Raw genomic sequence first — 18,264 nt, 5'->3', positions numbered from 1 at the left:
GGATCCTGTTGCTGCCCCTCTCTCTGAGGTTCTTCTCTTCCTTCTTTCTCTTGCCCAGCAGGGCTCTGCTCTGGGCACTATCAAGGGCTACCTTTCTGCCCTTTCAGCCTTTCTGAGGCTGCCTGATCAACCTTCTTTGTTCAAGTCCCCTATTGTAAATCGCTTTCTGAAGGGCATCACACACACGTTCCCTCCTGTTCCGTTTGTGATGCCTCAGTGGGACTTGAACCTGGTTCTTACGTTTCTGATGTGCGCTCCCTTTGAGCCACTTCACAACTGTCCTCTCCGTCTTCTTACTTTGAAGACTGCTTTCCTGGTTGCCATCACCTCTGCCAGGAGAGTGAGTGAGCTCCAGGCTCTTTCCTGTACACCTCCTTTCCTTTCTGTCCATCCGGACAAGGTTGTGTTGTGTACTAAGCCATCTTTCCTGCCCAAGGTTTTCACGGCCTTCCATATCGGGCAGTCTATCACCTTGCCCACCTTCTTTCCGCCACCGCATCCCTCTAAAGAGGAAGAGCGGCTCCACCGTCTGGACCCAAAACGTGCGCTCTCATTCTATTTGGATCGCACACGCCTGTTCCGGGTGGATGACCAACTCTTTGTTGGTTACGTGGGCGCTAAGAAGGGAAAAGCGGTGCACAAGCGCACCATCTCGTGGTGGATCATCTTGTGTATCCAGGCATGTTACTCCTTGGCTAAAAAGGAGCCCCCTGTTGGATTGCGGGCTCATTCCACCTGGGGCCACGGCGACTACAACTGCCCTGGGCCAGGGAGTGCCCTTGCAGGACATTTGCCAGGCAGCTACGTGGGCCTCGCTGCACACGTTTGCAAGGCACTACTGCCTGGACAGTCAAGTCCGGAGGGATGGCTTCTTTGGCCGTTCCGTCCTCCAGGACTTTCTGGTGTGATTATTGGTTCGCAGACCCACCACCGGGGTTGGTATTGCTGGGGTATCTTTTCTAAGGTAAGGAATCTATCACTAACGTGTCTCTTTCAGATGAACAAGTTACTTACCTTCGGTAACGATATATCTGTAAGAAACAGTAGTTAGTAGTAGATTCCTTACCGCCCCACCCTTCCTCCCCGTTCTGCGAACTGATATCTAGGGTTAAGGTCATCCCCTTTCAGGGCCCTAGTTTCAATGGCACCAGTGTTGGTTTTTAACATGGCTCTGCGTTTCTGGAGCGGAAAAGCTGTGTCTAAGAACTGACGTCAGCACGCGGAGGCGGCGTCTAAGTACTCCGACGACGTCATCACGGCGCCCACGACGGATGCGGAGCCGCAGACGACGCCTACCGACACGCAAGGGTACTGCTACGCAAAAATTTCCGTATCTAGTCTGACGCCTGGGGATATTCTAAGGTAAGGAATCTAATACTAACTACTGTTTCTTACAGATATATCGTTACCGAAGGTAAGTAACTTGTTCTTCAAGATCTATTCTTGACCTACAACTCTGAAACCTCTACATTCTAAAGACTAGTTTGAACTGATGTCCCTAAGCAATGTTCTGCTCGATGTCCATATAGCGTATTGGTTTGTGTATCTGGATCTTCAGGACGCCCATTTCCATCTGTAGAACCTCCCCCTCTCCCAAGCATTACCTCCAGTTGTGGGATCCCAGTACTACTAATTCAAGCCACTACTATGTAGATTAGCGATTGGTCTGTAAGTGTCAATGTTTTTCAATGAAAGCAGGGTTCCCTTAGCTATTAGAACATCTTCAGTGCACTATAATTCTTCTGCATGGCTTGGACTTCGCCATCAATGCCCAGAAGTCACACCTCATCCCTATTTAGAAGTTTACCTTTACCGGTGTGGTGTTGGACACAACCTGCATAAATGCTCTTCTCCCCCTCCTTAGATGATTGTAGACCTTCTTTATAGGGTTACTGTGTGGCAGAAACAAAAAAGGAATATCTGTGCATGGATCTATTCTGCACTGCCCAGGACAAACAGTATACTTAGTTGTGTGCCATACTCTTAGCACCAAATGGTGTTTTGAGAAATATCTTTAAGGTCAGTTAGTTACGGTGTCTGCTGTATACATTCACACCAATTCCGCTTGTCTCAACAGTCCTGCAGAAAGTGCAAGAGGGGCATCATTTGGTACACCAACTTGTAGGAACTGAGCATCTAATAGAGATTCTATCTGCAGATTCCTTACCAAAATGTTTGCATGAGCTGTACCCCTGCAGATCATCTGGTGGCTCCGTTTGACGTCGCCAGTATTCTTAGCATCGGTTGTGACCTTGACGGTCACCTATATAGGTGCCACCCAGGCGTGCAGACGTCTCTCCTTTTATTTCTCTGCCAGTTAAGCACAGATTCGGAGAAGAGTTAACCCTCTCTATTTTAGGCAGACTTTTTTTGACATTTTGTCAACAAATGTTTTCTTTTTGTTTCGAGGGATTTCATCAAGATGTACAGGGTTCAAGCCATGTGGTGCTTGTCACCACACCATGTCGGTAACTGACCACCATCTTGTCCGCTTGTGGTGTCTTGAGCGCGACCACAACACAAAGTTGTGCTCAGATTGCCAGGCCATGGTGCTGAAGGCCTTGCGGGAGCAAACTTTGAAGCTTCTTGCGGCCTGGCATTTGACACTGTCGAGCGCGACTCTTCGGGGATCCCTTTCCCATTCAAGGAAGAGAAGGTCGCTGGACCTCTCCGGGAGCCCCAAGTCCTCTTCTTCACACTCTAGGTCCCCGGGACACCTGGAGAAAAGCTTAAGAAGAAGAAGTCCAAACAGACTTCAACTTCACCTAGTCTGTCGTGCGTTGATGAACGAGTATCGACGTTGTAGGTACAATTCTGCCGACCAGGAGCCAGGTTTGACATCCCCCCCCAAATTTCAGGAGTTGGAGCGACCCCATCTCAAATGAGACTTTTACAGGGCCATGCGCTGCGTATTTGAGTAGGCCAACCCCCTCCGGTGAGCTTCCGGGCCCTGTGGGTTCTACGCCAACAGCTCCGCCCACGGCGCCGATGGGGTCTCATGTATCCAATTCTGTATCCGGGTCATGCCAAAGCGACCTACCCTGGTGTCGGTCCTGAAGTCGATGCCTTAGGCGTCAGCCCCATTCTGATACCTGACGACTTGGAGTCAGTTCATCGACGTCGACTCTGTCGCTGACGGAGACCAGAGGTTCTACATTGTTGCCTGTACATTTTGAGGAAGTTTCAGGCATGGATGAGGATTGGGAGGGGTCTGGACCCTTTGGAACAACAGCTAGACGATCCTTGTGTACAATTGGACTGACATTAGGGTCTTGGACACATTCCAGATACTGGTATGCTCTTGCGACCTAGTGTGGCTATGGAGTAGGGGGCATCGTATGCCATGGTGGTGAGGAGGGCAGCAGAGGTCCTTGGCCTGGAGCTGCCCTTGGTGCAGGTCAGGACTAATATCTTGACCGAGGTGCTCCAGCCTGGGGCTTCTTTCTGTGAACCTGTTTTGCCCTTTAATGAAGCACTGACAGATGTTCTACTAAGCACATGATCCAAGCCTAGCACTGGGACTCCTGTGAACAGGACAATTGCACTCTGCCATCTCCCTGTTCCAGGCGAATCAAGGTTCCTCAGCTGGCACCCACCCCTGAGAGCTTGGTGGTTCAGTCTTCAATGTCCCGTATCACATTTCCTTCAGCTTCTCCGGATAGGGAATCCAAGAGGATGGACGCACTTGGAGACCAGATGTTTTCTTCTACCAGCCTGGCATTGCGATTGGTTAACACTGCATATTTATTGGGCCGTTTCTCGCACACTCTTTGGGAAACGGTTGCGCAAGTGCTGCCACAGGTCGCGGAGGAGGCCCGGATCGTGCCTTCCCAGGCAGTGAAAGATACGACTTGTGAACAAAGTTCACCATCAGATGTGGCTTAGATATGACTGACTCAGTGGGTAGAGCGGTTTCGCTTCAAGGAATCTTGTGCTGCGGCAAGATCCTTCCCACTGTTAAACCTTTTGGTCAATCTGGCTTTTGCCCCTTTCGTGGCAAAAGAAGGGGTTTTCAGCCACGTCAGCCATATCACAGCCACCGTCCTGTCACTCTTGGCCAGGGAATTTCACGAAATAACGAAAGACTCACCAAGTTGTGCGAGGGCAAGGATGCGGTTCATTCCTACCTCATAGGAATGGAAGCCAGAAGTAATTTGCCATCCAGCACCTGGCAGCTGCATCCTTCAAGCATTCCTAGTTTGGTTCTGCAAGACCATGTTTACTCCAACCGGAGGGAGAATTCAACCCCATCTCCTCCACTAGAGGGCCATTACATTGGACAAACGGGCCTTTCAGATCATTCAGGGAGGCCGTTATCTTTCCTTTCTTTCATTTCCTCCTCCTTTATCGCCGTTCTGACGATCCTCTGTAAGAACGGCTGACGAAGCATCATCTATTATTACTCTGAGAGGAAGTTACAGCTCTCCTGGCCAAGGGAGCTATAGACAAGGTTCTGATTTCAAAAGTAAACAGTGGTTGCTACTCCCACTTCTTTCTGATACTGAAAAAGAACAAAGGTTTGCTGCCCTTTTTTGACCTTCGGACCATCAATCTCTTTCTCAAAAAGGAGAAATTCAAGATGCTCACTTTGGCCAAGGTCTTGTCTGCCCTAGACCAAGGCGACTGGCTGGTAGCGTTGGACTTACAGGATGCATATTTTCAAATCCCCATACTGCCTGCCCACAGATATTATCTATAGTTCAAGGTAGGCTACGAGCACTTTCAATTGACCGTGTTTTCATTTGGCCTTACCAGCACCTCTCAGGTGTTCACCAAGGGGATGGCAGTGGCAGCTCATCTGCGCAGGTTAGGGGTGTCCGTCTTCCCTATCTCTGCGACTGGCTGTTGGCGGAATCTTCGCCCCAGGCTGTTGTCTCCCACCTCCAGCCTTTATCCTGGATTTCGGTGAGAATGACTGAGGCTGCTGGGACTCATGGCTTCCGGCATCCTGTTGGTAAAGCACATCAGATGGCGTATGAAGGCTCTGCAGTGGGACCTAAAGTTCCAGTGGGCGCAGCATCAGGGGAATCTCTCAGGCATTGTCTGGATCTCAGAGGGAACTGCAAAGCACCTGCAGTGGTGGCTAACAAACTACGATTGGGTCAGAGGTAGACCCCTCCTCCCTTCCCCAACCAGATCTCATATTAGTGACAGGTGCGTCACTTCTGGGATTGGGCTGCCATCTGGGAGAGTTGCAGATCAGGTAACACTGGTCTCTGGTGGACTCGAGGTTCCACATCAGTTTGTTGGAGCTTCGTGTGATCCAGCAAGCATTGAAAGTTTGTCTTCCCTCTGTCAAGGAGATGTTAGTGCAAGTGTTCATGGACAACACCAAAACCATGTGGTACTGCAACAGGCGGGGTGGGGTCATGGACTCTTTGTCAAAAGGTCCTGCTTCTCTGGACATGGCTGGAGCAGCAGGGCATAACCCTGGCAGGTTCTCCGATTTCCAGGGCGGACAAACTCAGTCATCTATGCCTAGTGGATCACAAATGGTGTCTCCAGTCGGAGGTGGCGCAAGTTCTCTCTCAGTGGTGGAGAGGCCCTTGGTTAGACCTGTTCATCTCCAAAGAGAGCGTGTTATGTCAGCAGTTTTGCGCGCTGGAGTTTCCAAAGGTCCTGAATGCCTTTCCCCCTATACCACTTCTGCCCAGTGTTCTCAAGAAGATCAAGAACAACTGGGCCCAAGTAATTCTTTTGGCTCTGGACTGGGCACAGAGAGTCTGGTATCCAGAGCTTCTTCTAATGAGCATCAATCCTCCGATCCGGCTGCCCCTTCGGGAGGATCTTCTGTCGCAGCAGCAGGGGAGGGTCCTCCACCCAAACCTGTCAACTCTCTGTCTCCTTGTGTGGAGATTGAGGGGTGACAGTTGATAGCTTTTGACCTTCCTCCCAAAGTATGTAATGTTATTTTGGCAGCCAGGCGGCCCTCGCCTAAGACGGTATATGCCTGCAGTTGGCAATTTAAAAAACATATTGTACAGAAAGGTCTATTGACCCTCTTTCTGCTTCTCTCTCTAATATTCTTTTTTTCTTCCCCTTGTCCAGCAGGGCTGGGCTTTGGGTACTTTTCAGGGTTATCATTCTGCTCTGTTCGCTTTCTTGCAGTTCTTGCAGCTGCCGGACCAATCCTCTTTGTTCAAGTCCCCTGTTTTAAATAGGTTTTAGAAAGGGCTTGTACATATGTTTCCTCCTACACACTTTATCATGCTGCAGTGTAACCTTAATTTGGTTCTCACTTACCCTATGTGTGCTCCCTTTGAGTCTTTGCACCATTGTCCCCTCTGACTGCTTACCGTCAAGACAGCCTTTCTAGTGGGATAAAGTCTGCCAGAAGGGGGAGTGAAGTGCAGGCTTTATCATGCAAGCCTCCTTACATGATGACATGTTTTGATATGGTGGTGCTTCCCAACAGTGCCTCATTCCTACCAAAGGTGGTGACCCCATTCAATCTGGGTCAGTCGGTCATGCTGCCCACTTTTATTGTTCCTCTGCATCCCTCTAAGGAAGAGGAGGGTCTCCACCATCTGGACCAAAAAAGAGCCTTTGCCGTTCTACCTTAATCGCACCAAAGAGATCCGGTGGGACGACCATCTCTTTGTGAGTTACGTGGGAGCTAAAAAAGGTGGGCAGTGCAGAAACGCACCATTTCACGTTAGGTCGTTATCTGCATTGAAATATGCTGCCCCCTGGGTAAGAAGATGCCTCCTGCGGGTTTACAGGTCCATTCCACCATGGGCAAGGCTGTGACCATACCGTTAGCTTTGTGGTGTCCTAGTCCTGGATATCTGCCAGGCAGCAACGTGGGCATCTCTGTATACGTTTGCCCAGCATTACTGCCTGGGCAGTCAGGCCTGCAGGAATGGGCATTTCACCCGTTCTGTGCTGCAGGACGTTTTAAGTTAGAAAAACTGTCCACAGCCCACCGCCAGGATGGTATGGTTTGGGTATCTATTCAAAGGTAAGGAATCTGCAGCTAGAAGTCTCTATCAGATGAACAAGTTACTTACTTTCGGTAACTCATTATCTGAAAGGAACAGTTAGTTATAGATTCCTTCCCTTAGAATTACCCCCAGGCGCCAGACTGGATCCGGAAAGTTTTTCGTCAGCAGTACCCCAGCGCATCGAAAGGTGGCGTCGGTCTGCTCTGCATTATTCGTTGGCCTCGTGGTCGCCGGGATGAAGTTGCGATAGCTACATAGGCGCCGCCCTGGTGCACTGACGTCAGTTCTTTCTTTTTCCGCGCCAATCTGAAAGAAACCGGTTAGTATTAGATTCCTTACCTTAGAATATCCCCAGGCGTCAGACTGGATCCGGAAACTTTTGCGTAGCAGTACCCTTGCGCGTCGGTAGGTGCCGTCTGCGGCTCCGCGTCGGCGCCGGAATGACGTCGCCGGAGTACTTAGACGCCTCCCTCGCACGCTGACGTCAGTTCTCCTTTTTTCCGCGCCAGCAAGCACCGATCTGGAAAAAGTTGTACCCTTGTCAATGATTGACTAACTTTTTCGATCCTTTTTTGATCATCTTTTCGAGTCTCTCGACTCCGACGGTGCCGGTAGGGATGCCCGGGTTCAAACCCTGCGTCGATTGCAACCGACTAATGTCTGTTACCGACCCCCATCGCCGGTGTCTTCACTGTCTGGGACCAGACCACGACGACAAGTCCTGCTCCGACTGCCGGGCCCTGACGTCCAAAGCTAGACGGGAGCGGTCCCGCAAGCGACTCGAGCTCTGGCAGTCAGCCCCGCGCCGCTCGAGGTCCCGGTCCGGAAGGAGGTCGAGAGACGGTTTGCGGAGTCACCACAGTTCCGGGAGTCGTCATCAGTCTTCGGGCTCAAAGTCCTCCGGTAAGAGGCACAAGAAGTCAAAGAGGCGGCATCGCTCTTCTGACTCCCCCCGACGCTCGCGAGACGCGGCCGGGGTTCGGGTGACACCGTCTCCGCCGGAGCCGCAGGCGTCGCAGCCTGCTCCATACCCGCCGGTCCCTGGGCAGCACGCGACGCCGGAGGGGATTGAGGCCTTCCTCACGGCCATGAGGTCGCTCACTCCTCCGTCGGGTTCCACGGCACCTTCGGGCCTAGCGGCCCGACTGGGTCCCCCAGCGGGCCGGGTGCTTTGACCCCGGCGCCGTCGGGTGCTTCGGCCCCGACACCGTCGGCGACTTCAGTCCCGACGCCGCAGGGCTCTGCCTGATCCGGGTCACTGCCGGTCGACCACACGACCTCGCCAGCGCCGGCCCTCAGGGTGTCGCCCCCGGCGCCGTCCCAGGACGACGCTGTCCCCGGTCCTACCCTCGATTCGGGTCCGGCGCCGAAGCGGCGCCGCTCTCGACGCCGATGGGAGAATTTTACTTCTACGACCCGGCCCCGTCCTATGAGCCCAAGTACCAGGCAATGGGTGACGAGGGGGATTGGGAGGGGTCCGAGGACCCTCTGACATGTCAGTCTTTTCAGGACTGGACAGGTGAGCTTGGGGAGGCAAGTGGTCTGGACACTCCGCCCGACACTGGTTTTGTCTCCCCTCCTACCGTGGCTACGGAGGAGGGGGATGCCTATAGTGTGGTGCTGACGCGGGCTGCCAAGGCCTTGGGCCTTGAGCTCTCCGTCGCGGCCCTGAGGACTAACCTCCTCACCGAGGTCCTTAAACCGCAGACAAGCTCGGCCGAGTCTCTGCTGCCTTTTAATGAGGCCTTGTCAGACGTTCTTCTGGACACTTGGTCCAAGCCCGCTACAGGTCTGCCTGTAGATAGGAACGTGGCCAGGTGCCACCGCCTGGCTCCGGGCGACCCTTGCTTCCTGTCCACCCACCCCACCCCGAGAGCCTGGTCATCCAGGCCTCTAACACTCAGACCGCATTCCCGTCAGCTCTCCCCGATCGGGAAACCAAGAGGTATGAGCAATACGAGAAGAAGGTATTCTCCTCCCTGAGTTTGGGATTGCGGTCAGTCAACACCGCATGGCTCTTGGGCCGTTACGCCCACTCTCTGTGGGACACGGTCGCGGACGTGCTGCCACAATGTCCGGAGGAGGCCCGGACTAATCTCGCCCAAGCCCTTGCGGAGGGTCGAGATGCAGCACGGTATTCCATCCGGTGTGGGCTGGATACCACGGACTCACTGGGCAGAGCGATGGCAACGACGGTGACGATTCGTCGCCACGCCTGGTTGAGGTCCGCCAACTTTTCGGCTGATGTCCAAAACACCCTTATGGACATGCCGTTTGATGGCTGTCGCCTCTTTGGCGACAAGGCAGACCATGTGCTTAAGCGCTTTAAGGACTCCAGGGCTACGGCCAAGTCCTTGGGCCTCTCGGCCCAGCGCCAGCAAACGGCTGCCTTTCGCCCCTTTCGTGGCCAAGGAAGGGACGCCCCCACATGTCCTGCCAGCCACGGGCCTCGGACTACGATCAGCGTGGTGGCGGATGTGGAAACTGCCATGGCGGCGGTCGGGGACAACGGCGAGGCCAGTCCACACCTGCCCCTGCAGCATCCGCCTCAAAACCCTCTTAGTCCGTGCTTTCAGTCCCATGTGACGCTAGTGGGGGGGGCAGGGTCCGCCATCACCACCACCACTGACGCACTGTCACATCGGACAGGTGGGTGCTGAAAATCGTCCGAAGGGGCTACTCCCTCCCCTTCAAGGCGTCCCCTCCAGCCATGCCACCACAGTACCACCGCGTGTCGAGGGATCACTTGAAACTTCTACAAGATTAAGTTTCGGCCCTCTTGGCCAAGGGGGCCATCGAGCACGTTCCTGGGCCAGAAGTAGGGTGTCGTTCTTACTCCCACTACTTTCTGGTACCCAAGAAGGGCAAAGGGGACCTACGCCCTATCTTGGACCTACGGAACGTCAACGGCTTCCTCCGGAAGGAGAAGTTCAAGATGCTGACACTGGCTCAGGTCTTAGCTGCCCTGGACCCTGGAGACTGGATGGTAGCGTTGGACTTGCAGGACGCTTATTTTCACATCCCCGTCCTGCCGGCCCACTGGCGTTACCTGCGGTTCACGGTAGACCACGAGCACTTTCAGGTTACCGTGCTCCCCTTCGGACTTACCAGCGCCCCACGGATGTTCACGAAAGTGATGGCGGTGGTCACAGCTCTTCTGCGCAGGTTAGGGGTTTCAGTCTTCCCCTACCTCGACGACTGGTTGTTGAAGGCGGGCTCGCCCCAGACAGTCGTCAGCCACCTCCAGACTACGGCCGACCTCCTGCACCTGCTGGGGTTCTCAATCAATGTGCCGAAGTCACACCTGTGTCCCTCTCAGAAGCTCCTCCTCATCGGAGCAGTTCTAGACTCTGCGCAGTTTCGGGTTTATCCTCCCGAACTGCGGGTTCGGGATATTCAGGCTCTGATTCCGATCTTTCAGCCGTTATCCTGAGTCTCGGTCAGGTTGGCGCTGCGGCTTCTGGGGCTGATGGCCTCCTGTATCCTTCTGGTGCATCACGCCCGGTGGCGGATGCGGGCTCTGCAGTGGGACCTGAAGTTTCAGTGGGCCCAGCATCAGGGCAACTTGTCCGACCATGTCTTGATCTCGGAGGGCACTGCAAGACAGTTGCAGTGGTGGCTCACGGACCGCGATTGGGTCAGCGGTAGATCCCTCTCCCTACCCCAACCGGAGCACATAGTTGTGACAGACGCGTCCCTCCAGGGCTGGGGAGGCCACATGGGAGAGGCGGAGATCAGAGGCCTGTGGTCTCCAGCGGAGTCCCAGCTCCATATCAACCTTCTGGAGCTGCGGGCGATCCGGCTTGCACTGAAGGCATTCCTCCCCTCTATCCGGGGGAGTGTAGTGCAGGTGTTCACAGACAACACCACCGCCATGTGGTACTGCAACAAACAGGGTGGATGGGGTCGTGGACCCTATGCCAGGAGGCTCTGCGCCTCTGGCTGGAACATCAGGGCGTGACCTGGCAGGTTCCCTGAACGCCAGGGAGGACGTACTCAGCCGTCGGTGCATGATGGATCACGAATGGCGTCTGAACTCGGACGTGGCGCAAGGCCTCTTTCAGCAGTGGGGAGAGCCTTGGTTAGATCTATTCACCACAGAAGAGAACGCACAATGTCATCAATTCTGCGAGTTGGAATTTCCAAGGCGGCACTCGCTCGGAGACGCTTTTCGTCGCGAGTGGAGCTGCGGTCTGTTGTACGCCTTTACCACTTCTACCCAGAGTGCTGAAGAAGATCAGGTGTGACCGGGCCCAAGTCATTCTTGTGGCTCCAGATTGGGCACGAAGAGTTTAGTATCCCGAGCTGCTCAACATGGCCATCGATCCTCCGATCAGACTGTCTCTTCGGGAGGATTTTCTGTCTCTGCAGCAGGGGACGGTTCTCCACCTTAACCTGTCCAGTCTCCACCTCCTTGCATGGAGATTGAGCAGCGGCAGTTGACGTCTTTCGACCGGCCTCCCGAAGTCTGTGACGTAATCTTGGCAGCCAGGCGTCCCTCCACTAAGACGGTATACGCCTGCCGGTGGAACAAGTTTGCGGCATGGTGCACAGCAAAGGCTGTGGATCCCCTTTCTGCCTCTCTTTCTGAAGTTCTCTTGTTCCTCCTTTCCTTAGCCCAGCAAGGCTCTGCTCTGGGCACTATCAAAGGCTATCTTTCGGCTATCTCTGTCTTCCTTCGGTTGCCAGATCAACCTTCTCTTTTCAAGTCCCCGGTAGTTAACCATTTCTTAAAAGGATTAACGCATCTCTTTCCTCCAATCCCCTTTGTTATCCCTCAGTGAGACTTTTATCTTGTTCTTACCTATTTAATGTGCTCTCCCTTTGAGCTGCTTCATAACTGTCCTTTAAGACTCTTGACTCTTAAGACTGCTTTCCTGGTAGCCATCACTTCTGCTAGAAGGGTGAGTGAGTGAGCTCCAGGTCCTTTCTTCTAAACCTCCTTTCCTGTCTATCCATCCGGACAAGGTGGTTTGTAGGACCCGTCCAGGTGGTCACTGCCTTTCACATCGGGCAGACCATTACTTTGCCCACTTTCTTTACGCCTCCGCATCCTTCTAAGGAGGAAGAGAGGCTTCACCGTCCGGACCCAAAACGTGTGCTCTCTTTCTATCTGGATCGTATAAAACAGTTCCGGGTAGATGACCAACTCTTTGTTGGCTACGTAGGTGCCAAGAAAGGTCAGGCTGTACACAAACGCGCCATTTCTCAATGGGTCGTCTTGTGTATTAAGGCATGCTATTCTCTGGCTAAAAAGGAGCCTCCCAGTCGGGCTATGTGTCCATTCCACCAGGGCAACGGCAGCCACTACTGCCTTGGGAAGAGGAGTTCCTCTGCATGATATCTGTAAGGCGGCCACGTGAGCATTGCTGCACATGTTTACAAAACATTACTGCCTGGACAGTCAAGTCCAGAGAGACCACTTATTTGGCCGTTCTGTTCTCCAGGATTTTCTGGTGTGAACTTGGTTCGCAGACCCCCCCCACCGGGGTTTGTATTGCTGGGGTATCTATTCTAAGGTAAGGAATCTATAACTAACCTGATCCTTTCAGTGACTTACCTTGTGTTACGGTATATCTGTAAGAAACATTAGCTAGTTATAGATTCTTTACCGCCCCACCCATCCTACCTGTTCTGCTAACTGATTTCCAGGGTTAAGGATATCCTTTCAGGGCCCTAGTTTTATGCACCAGTGGTCAGTGTCTTGCATGGTTCTGCTTTTCTGGCGCGGAAAGTTGTGTACAGAACTGACGTCTGCGCACAAGGGCGGCGTCTAAGTAGCTTCTGCAGAGTCATCCCGGTGACCACAGCGGATGCGGAGCTGACCGACGCCACCTTCCGACGGGCAGAGGTACAGCTGATGAAAAAACTTTCCGGATCCAGTCTGACGACAGGGGGTAATTCTAAGGCAAGGAATCTATAACTAACTAATGTTTCTTACAGAAATATTGTTACTGAAAGTAAGTAACTTGTTAGTTATAGATTACTTACCGCCCCATCCATCCTCCCCGTTCTGCAAACTGACTTCTAGGGTTAAGGATTTCCTTTCAGGGCCCAGTTTTGTGCACCAGTGGTCAGTGTCTTGCATGGCTATGCGCTTCTGGCGTGGAAAGTCATGTACAGAACTGACAGCGCGCAAGGGCGGCGTCTATGTACAATGGAGGCGTCATCCCGGCGACCACGACACCAACGACGAACGCGAAGCTGACCGACGCCACCTATCGACGCGCAGGTGTACTGCTCACGCAAAAGTTTCCGGAACCAGTCTGATACCTGGGAAATTCAAAGGGTAAGGAATCTGCAGCTAGATATTGTCTCTACCAGATAATGAGTTACCGATGGTAAGTAACTTGTTCATTTGACCCCATCATCCTCTCCCACATAGGGCAGATCTGCTGTGAGGAAATGCTTCTTTTTGCATGATCACCCCCAAAGTTTTTACTTTAACTGTGCACTTAGTCCTGCCAAACAGGCCTCAGTGCTCTGACCCTTTAAAAAGGTTTGTCTAATTGGTTCACCCAACTTGGCGTAAGTCACCTTACTTATAAATACCTAGTATATGGTACCAGGGGTACCCAGAGCTTGTAACTTAAAGAACCCCTCATGAATTGCATCACTTATTGTTCCACCACGAGTATGACAAAACAAAGCATGACTCCCAGCCTGCGATTGCTTGCCGGAAGAGCAGTTTTCGGCCTGCTAACACAACTTTGCCATTTAAGATAATGACAGTCCAAACCTTCCCTTTTAACATATTAGGCACCCCAAAGGCATGCTTGTTGAGGCCTAAGGTAGGGTGCTGTATATTAAAAAGTGGGACATGTGTTTTTATATGTTCTAACTGTAAAAAAACACATTGTCGTTTTTACTTTAGAAAGACAAGTAGCGCCATTGGTGAGTACAGGATTACTTTCTGACCTTTCAACTTTGCTAACCTCTGAATAGGACTACTAAAATTGGTGCTTAAAAAGGTATCAAAAGAATCGCTACCTGACATACTGCTCAATTCAAATTTAATGAAACTTCTAAGTAAATGGCAACTTTAGAAAGTTGCCTCTCTGTTGCCCAAAGTTTTCCTATTACTATTTACGGTTGCTGGCCACAAGACAGCCTTCTGCCCTCTTGGTGGTTATTTTGCACACCATGCCACCTCAGTTTGGACACAGCTATATGCAAATAATTCTTGACCCTGCTCCAATGGGAACAGTCCATCCTGAACTGCCAAGCCAGGTCCTCCCCGAACTGGAACACTAACACATACCTGGCTGATGAGCCCTTATCAGAGCAAAACAGGTCTAGTTTGCTTGTATTCTGGTTCAAGGAGGACCTGGCTTGGCAGTTTGTCTGGACTGTTCCCATTGCAGCAATGTCAGAACTGATTTGTAAATAGCTGTGTCCAGAGTGAGGTAGCATGGTGCACTAATTAAGAATGGATTAGGATGCAGCCTCGAGTAATTACCACTAGCTGAGATTAATTCAAGCATTCCATCGATCACTTTTTGTATACTTTAGGATATTGCCCTAAGTGGGAGAGTTATGTATCTCTGGAACCAAGTTATACCCCGCTGATGAACCCATAACAGTGGCGAAACCGGTCCTAGGTTGCTTGTGTTCCGGTTCAGAGATGTCCTGGCTTGGCAGTGCGGGCTGGAATGTTCCCATTGGAACAAGGTCAAGATTGATCTGGGTATATTGCAGGGTGCAAACTGAAGTGGCATGGTGTGTAACATAACAATGGATTGGGATGCGGCCTGAGAAATTATCAGTGGCGGAAGTTAATTCAAGCCTTTCATCCATCACTTTTTGTATACTTTAGAAGATTTTGTCTGGACATTCTGTTGCAAAATAAAAAATCCGAGCAATGATAGCTACACTGCACATGAACCAAGTCTACATTATTGAGCATGGGGTTTGGAGGGGGCTGAAGGTTTGCGGACAAAAGAACTAAACTGTGCAACAAGGTGACAGTTTGCTTTGTTTCTTCCCTTTACAGAAAGAATGGCATTGGATGCCTGTGATGGCAGCACTGGTTGTCGTAGCAGCAGTCGTGCTGTACCCAGGCCTTACCAGATCATCATCATGAGAACCTTGCTGGACTATATTCACCGTCCTCCACTTGGAAGCTGGGGTCACTCTCATACTTCATATTTACCTCTGATAAATCAGCTCTGAGAACACTGCAGCAAAGAATGCTTTGATTCTGTATGCTTAAGATCTGTATCAAAAGAGGGAATACAAGTGTGACTTCGTTCTGCTGTAGTCCTCTGCTTTCAACTAGTCATAAAATTGTTAAATTTGTACGGTGGGATGCAGAATGCTGTCATGGTGGCCTACGGTAGGCTTCTTGGTACCAAATTATTTATGGTGTTTAGGTGTGGCTATGTTATTGTGTAATTGGATTGCCAGATAAGAAACCAGTACGTTTCTGACTTGGATACCTATACCAAATAACGTGATGCTTGGAAAAGGGGCAGGAGCCTGTCAGACTCAATTATTTTTTTATGTCAATTTGGCGTTCTTACTTTCTGTAAATCACATCACTACGCTGTGGGACACAAAGAAAACCATGCTATGGAGAGAACTCCCTTTTCCATGCCTTCTCATAGAGACATATATTTTCATCTGGCAAAGACTCTGTTTTCATTGTTGAGTACATTTTGGATGGGAAGTAAATGAGGCCGGCCGTTAGCAAACAAAGTGTACCATACAGTATGGTTAGCTCAGCCATAAGCCCAATAAACTTACTGAATGTGTGTACAGATTGAGAGGTGTTCCTGGGAGCAAACGTGGTTGTTTGTTAGACACTGTCCAAAGTAATACAACACAAATTAATTTCAGTTTGAATGTAATTTATTGAATTTCATGTATTTAAAGTGTCAGATTCATAAGATGTCCAGGTCTTATATTGCATATGTTATATGGTTAGTTGACTTTTTTTGTATGTTTGTCATTCAGATCGATCAAAACTGTATAATAGGAGGAATACGGTTTTTCTTATTACATCAGCTGCTCTTTGAACATTTCTTGGCAGGCGTGCATTACAAGTCATGTGGCTTCTGTGGGCAAACCGGAAAGACTGTAAACAGCGCATTGTATTGCAAATAACGTACGAAAAAGTTTGATGGAGAAGTGAAAGGTTTTTCTTAACTTTTAAAACAGAGGAGCGTTTTATCAAAACTGCAATGTGACCTTCAAATGTATTATAACTACACGAACTCAAATGAATGCTAAAGTATCCATAGCGGTGTTAAACTTAGCAGCTGTCCTAAGAAGGGTTATTATATCAGTAACAATGTACTTAAAAAGTTTGTGAAATGTATTTTGTTAATGAAAATCCTAAAAATAGAAGCACAATCTGTTGCAACGCTAAATTGACAAATTCACTTTATGGATCTAGAGTGACCCAGTTCAATATTTAAATACCAATTTAAATTATTTACCTTGTTTTGAGGTTGATGGAAGGGTTCATTTTAAGCTATTTGGGTTTTGCTAATGGCAGGGTCATCATATCGTGGAAGAATTAGCTCACAAGTGACCTGTGAAATGTCATATTGTGTTCTCTAGTTCATTGTTATCTTAAGCCGTGAGAAGCCACCCAACTATGAAAACACTCGTATGCCAGTGGTACCCGGTACCTCTTGTATATAGGTTATTGCAAATATTGTTCTGAACTGATAAACTTCAGAATGACCTTTTTTAAAGTAAATAATTGTTTAAAATCTATTTTGTAAAGATATAAAAGTACAATAGAATTTCTGGAGTACAGATTAAACTATTTGCACTAACACACGTGATGTGCATGATTTAATAAATAAGTTTACTCTCCTTCTGAATCGTTGAGTTCAATTTCTTTGACGTCCAGTATGTTTCATTCTCCTATGAGTTACATTGACAATTCATGGTTCCAGCATCCTGTGTGTAATTTGTTTACATTGCTTTGGGAATTTGTTCCAATTGTTTGGGAGAATAGATAAATATGTACATTGGATGGCATTTTTGCGGCTTTAACTACAGTTGTGGGCCAGTCGAACCATGTGCCCCACTCCAACCGTGATTTTCGTATGTTCTCTTTATCTTTCTGATGTTGGTGCTAATGGGAGCCAAATACAATTTCTGTACTGCCTATAATCGAAGTAATTCATACAACTTCTTCTATGAACTAATCTCACCATTCATTGTATTTGATCTCTTTCCATCGGAAATCATCTGTTTGAGTAACTGCAACTGTGGGGCTCTCAGATTGCACTTCTAAAAGGGTTTTGCTTTTTTCTTGTGTACTGCCTTCAGCTCTATCTTGTTATGTAGTTCTTCTATTTATAGCTTTAAAGTGAAGATAACTCTATCACATTCCCCTTGTATTTACGTTTTGTTTCACAGCACATCTATCTGATTTCATGATTCTCGTGTTAATTATGTTTTGGTGATTTGTGCTCGAGGACGTCCTGACTGACATCAGCTTACTTCTTTGAGACTTTTTATACCGATTTGAAACCTCCTACTACATTAACAACTTGAACATTTTCACATGGGTGGTCATGCCTGGCAATCGTCTGCACAAGATCATGTTGCATGCCTGTGCTTTGATCTCAGTACTGCTGAAGGCATAGGCTGGCGTGCAATTATGCTGGTAACAATAAGAGGTGGTTTCCAGGTTAGGTTCCTGTTTCTAAATAAAATGTTCTGTGGTATTGCATGTAGCCTATCTCCAGCCAATGAGTTGGCTCTTCATAACCCTGATTTCTTTACTGCTGCTAAAGTAAAGATGACACCTTTTTGACAGTAGTGAAGCATGCATAATAAAATGCAGATTCTGCTACGAGGAATAGCACTGAGGAAAGAGTGTAGCACAAACAGGCACTTAAGAAATATCAGGCTCTAGTTAACGCCACTAAGAGGGGACTCTATGAAGGCAGGATTGAGCGTGAGGATAAAAAATCTATAGATTTTTTTTTAATTGTTTAAAAACTTCTTAGATCCGATAGCCTGTCATAGAAGTAAGGAACCCTCAGCTGAGTGGTGTGAGCAGCTGGCCAGATTCTTCCATAATAAAATCTCGAATATGCAAACCAGTCTAAATATGACAGGGACTTCTGACGTAGGAGCTTAAACTTCTGCCATGAACCTAAATATTATGATGTAACCTAAATAATGTGTCTTGCTCCTTTTCTTTCTTGGATTCGGTCTCCTTGGAAGACACTAAAGCTTCCAACTTAAACCTGAAGTCCGGCTCCCCCTCGGATCCATGTCCCCCATTTCTTTCAGCACTGGGGTTGGATGCCATTAACCCAGTGGTTAACACTCTGTTAATTGAGTCTCTGTC

At 49.6% G+C, this 18,264-nt stretch overlaps 1 protein-coding gene across 8 annotated transcripts in view; it reads left to right on the top strand.

Annotated features, from left to right (window-relative positions):
• SLMAP (sarcolemma associated protein) overlaps window positions 1-16,769 on the top strand; it is a 1,084,481-nt gene extending 1,067,712 nt beyond the window's left edge. For all 8 annotated transcript variants that reach the window (XM_078661565.1, XM_078661566.1, XM_078661561.1 and 5 more), the window contains one exon: window positions 14,938-16,769. In XM_078661565.1, coding sequence (XP_078517691.1) covers window positions 14,938-15,027 — 90 coding nt within the window. In that variant the 3' untranslated portion in view covers window positions 15,028-16,769. The remainder of the gene's footprint in view (window positions 1-14,937) is intronic.
• Window positions 16,770-18,264: the final 1,495 nt, after the last annotated feature.

The sequence above is a fragment of the Lissotriton helveticus genome, chromosome 9 (assembly GCF_964261635.1).
Source record: "Lissotriton helveticus chromosome 9, aLisHel1.1, whole genome shotgun sequence".
NCBI lineage: Eukaryota > Metazoa > Chordata > Amphibia > Caudata > Salamandridae > Lissotriton > Lissotriton helveticus.
This window is presented reverse-complemented; position numbering and strand designations above follow the sequence as displayed.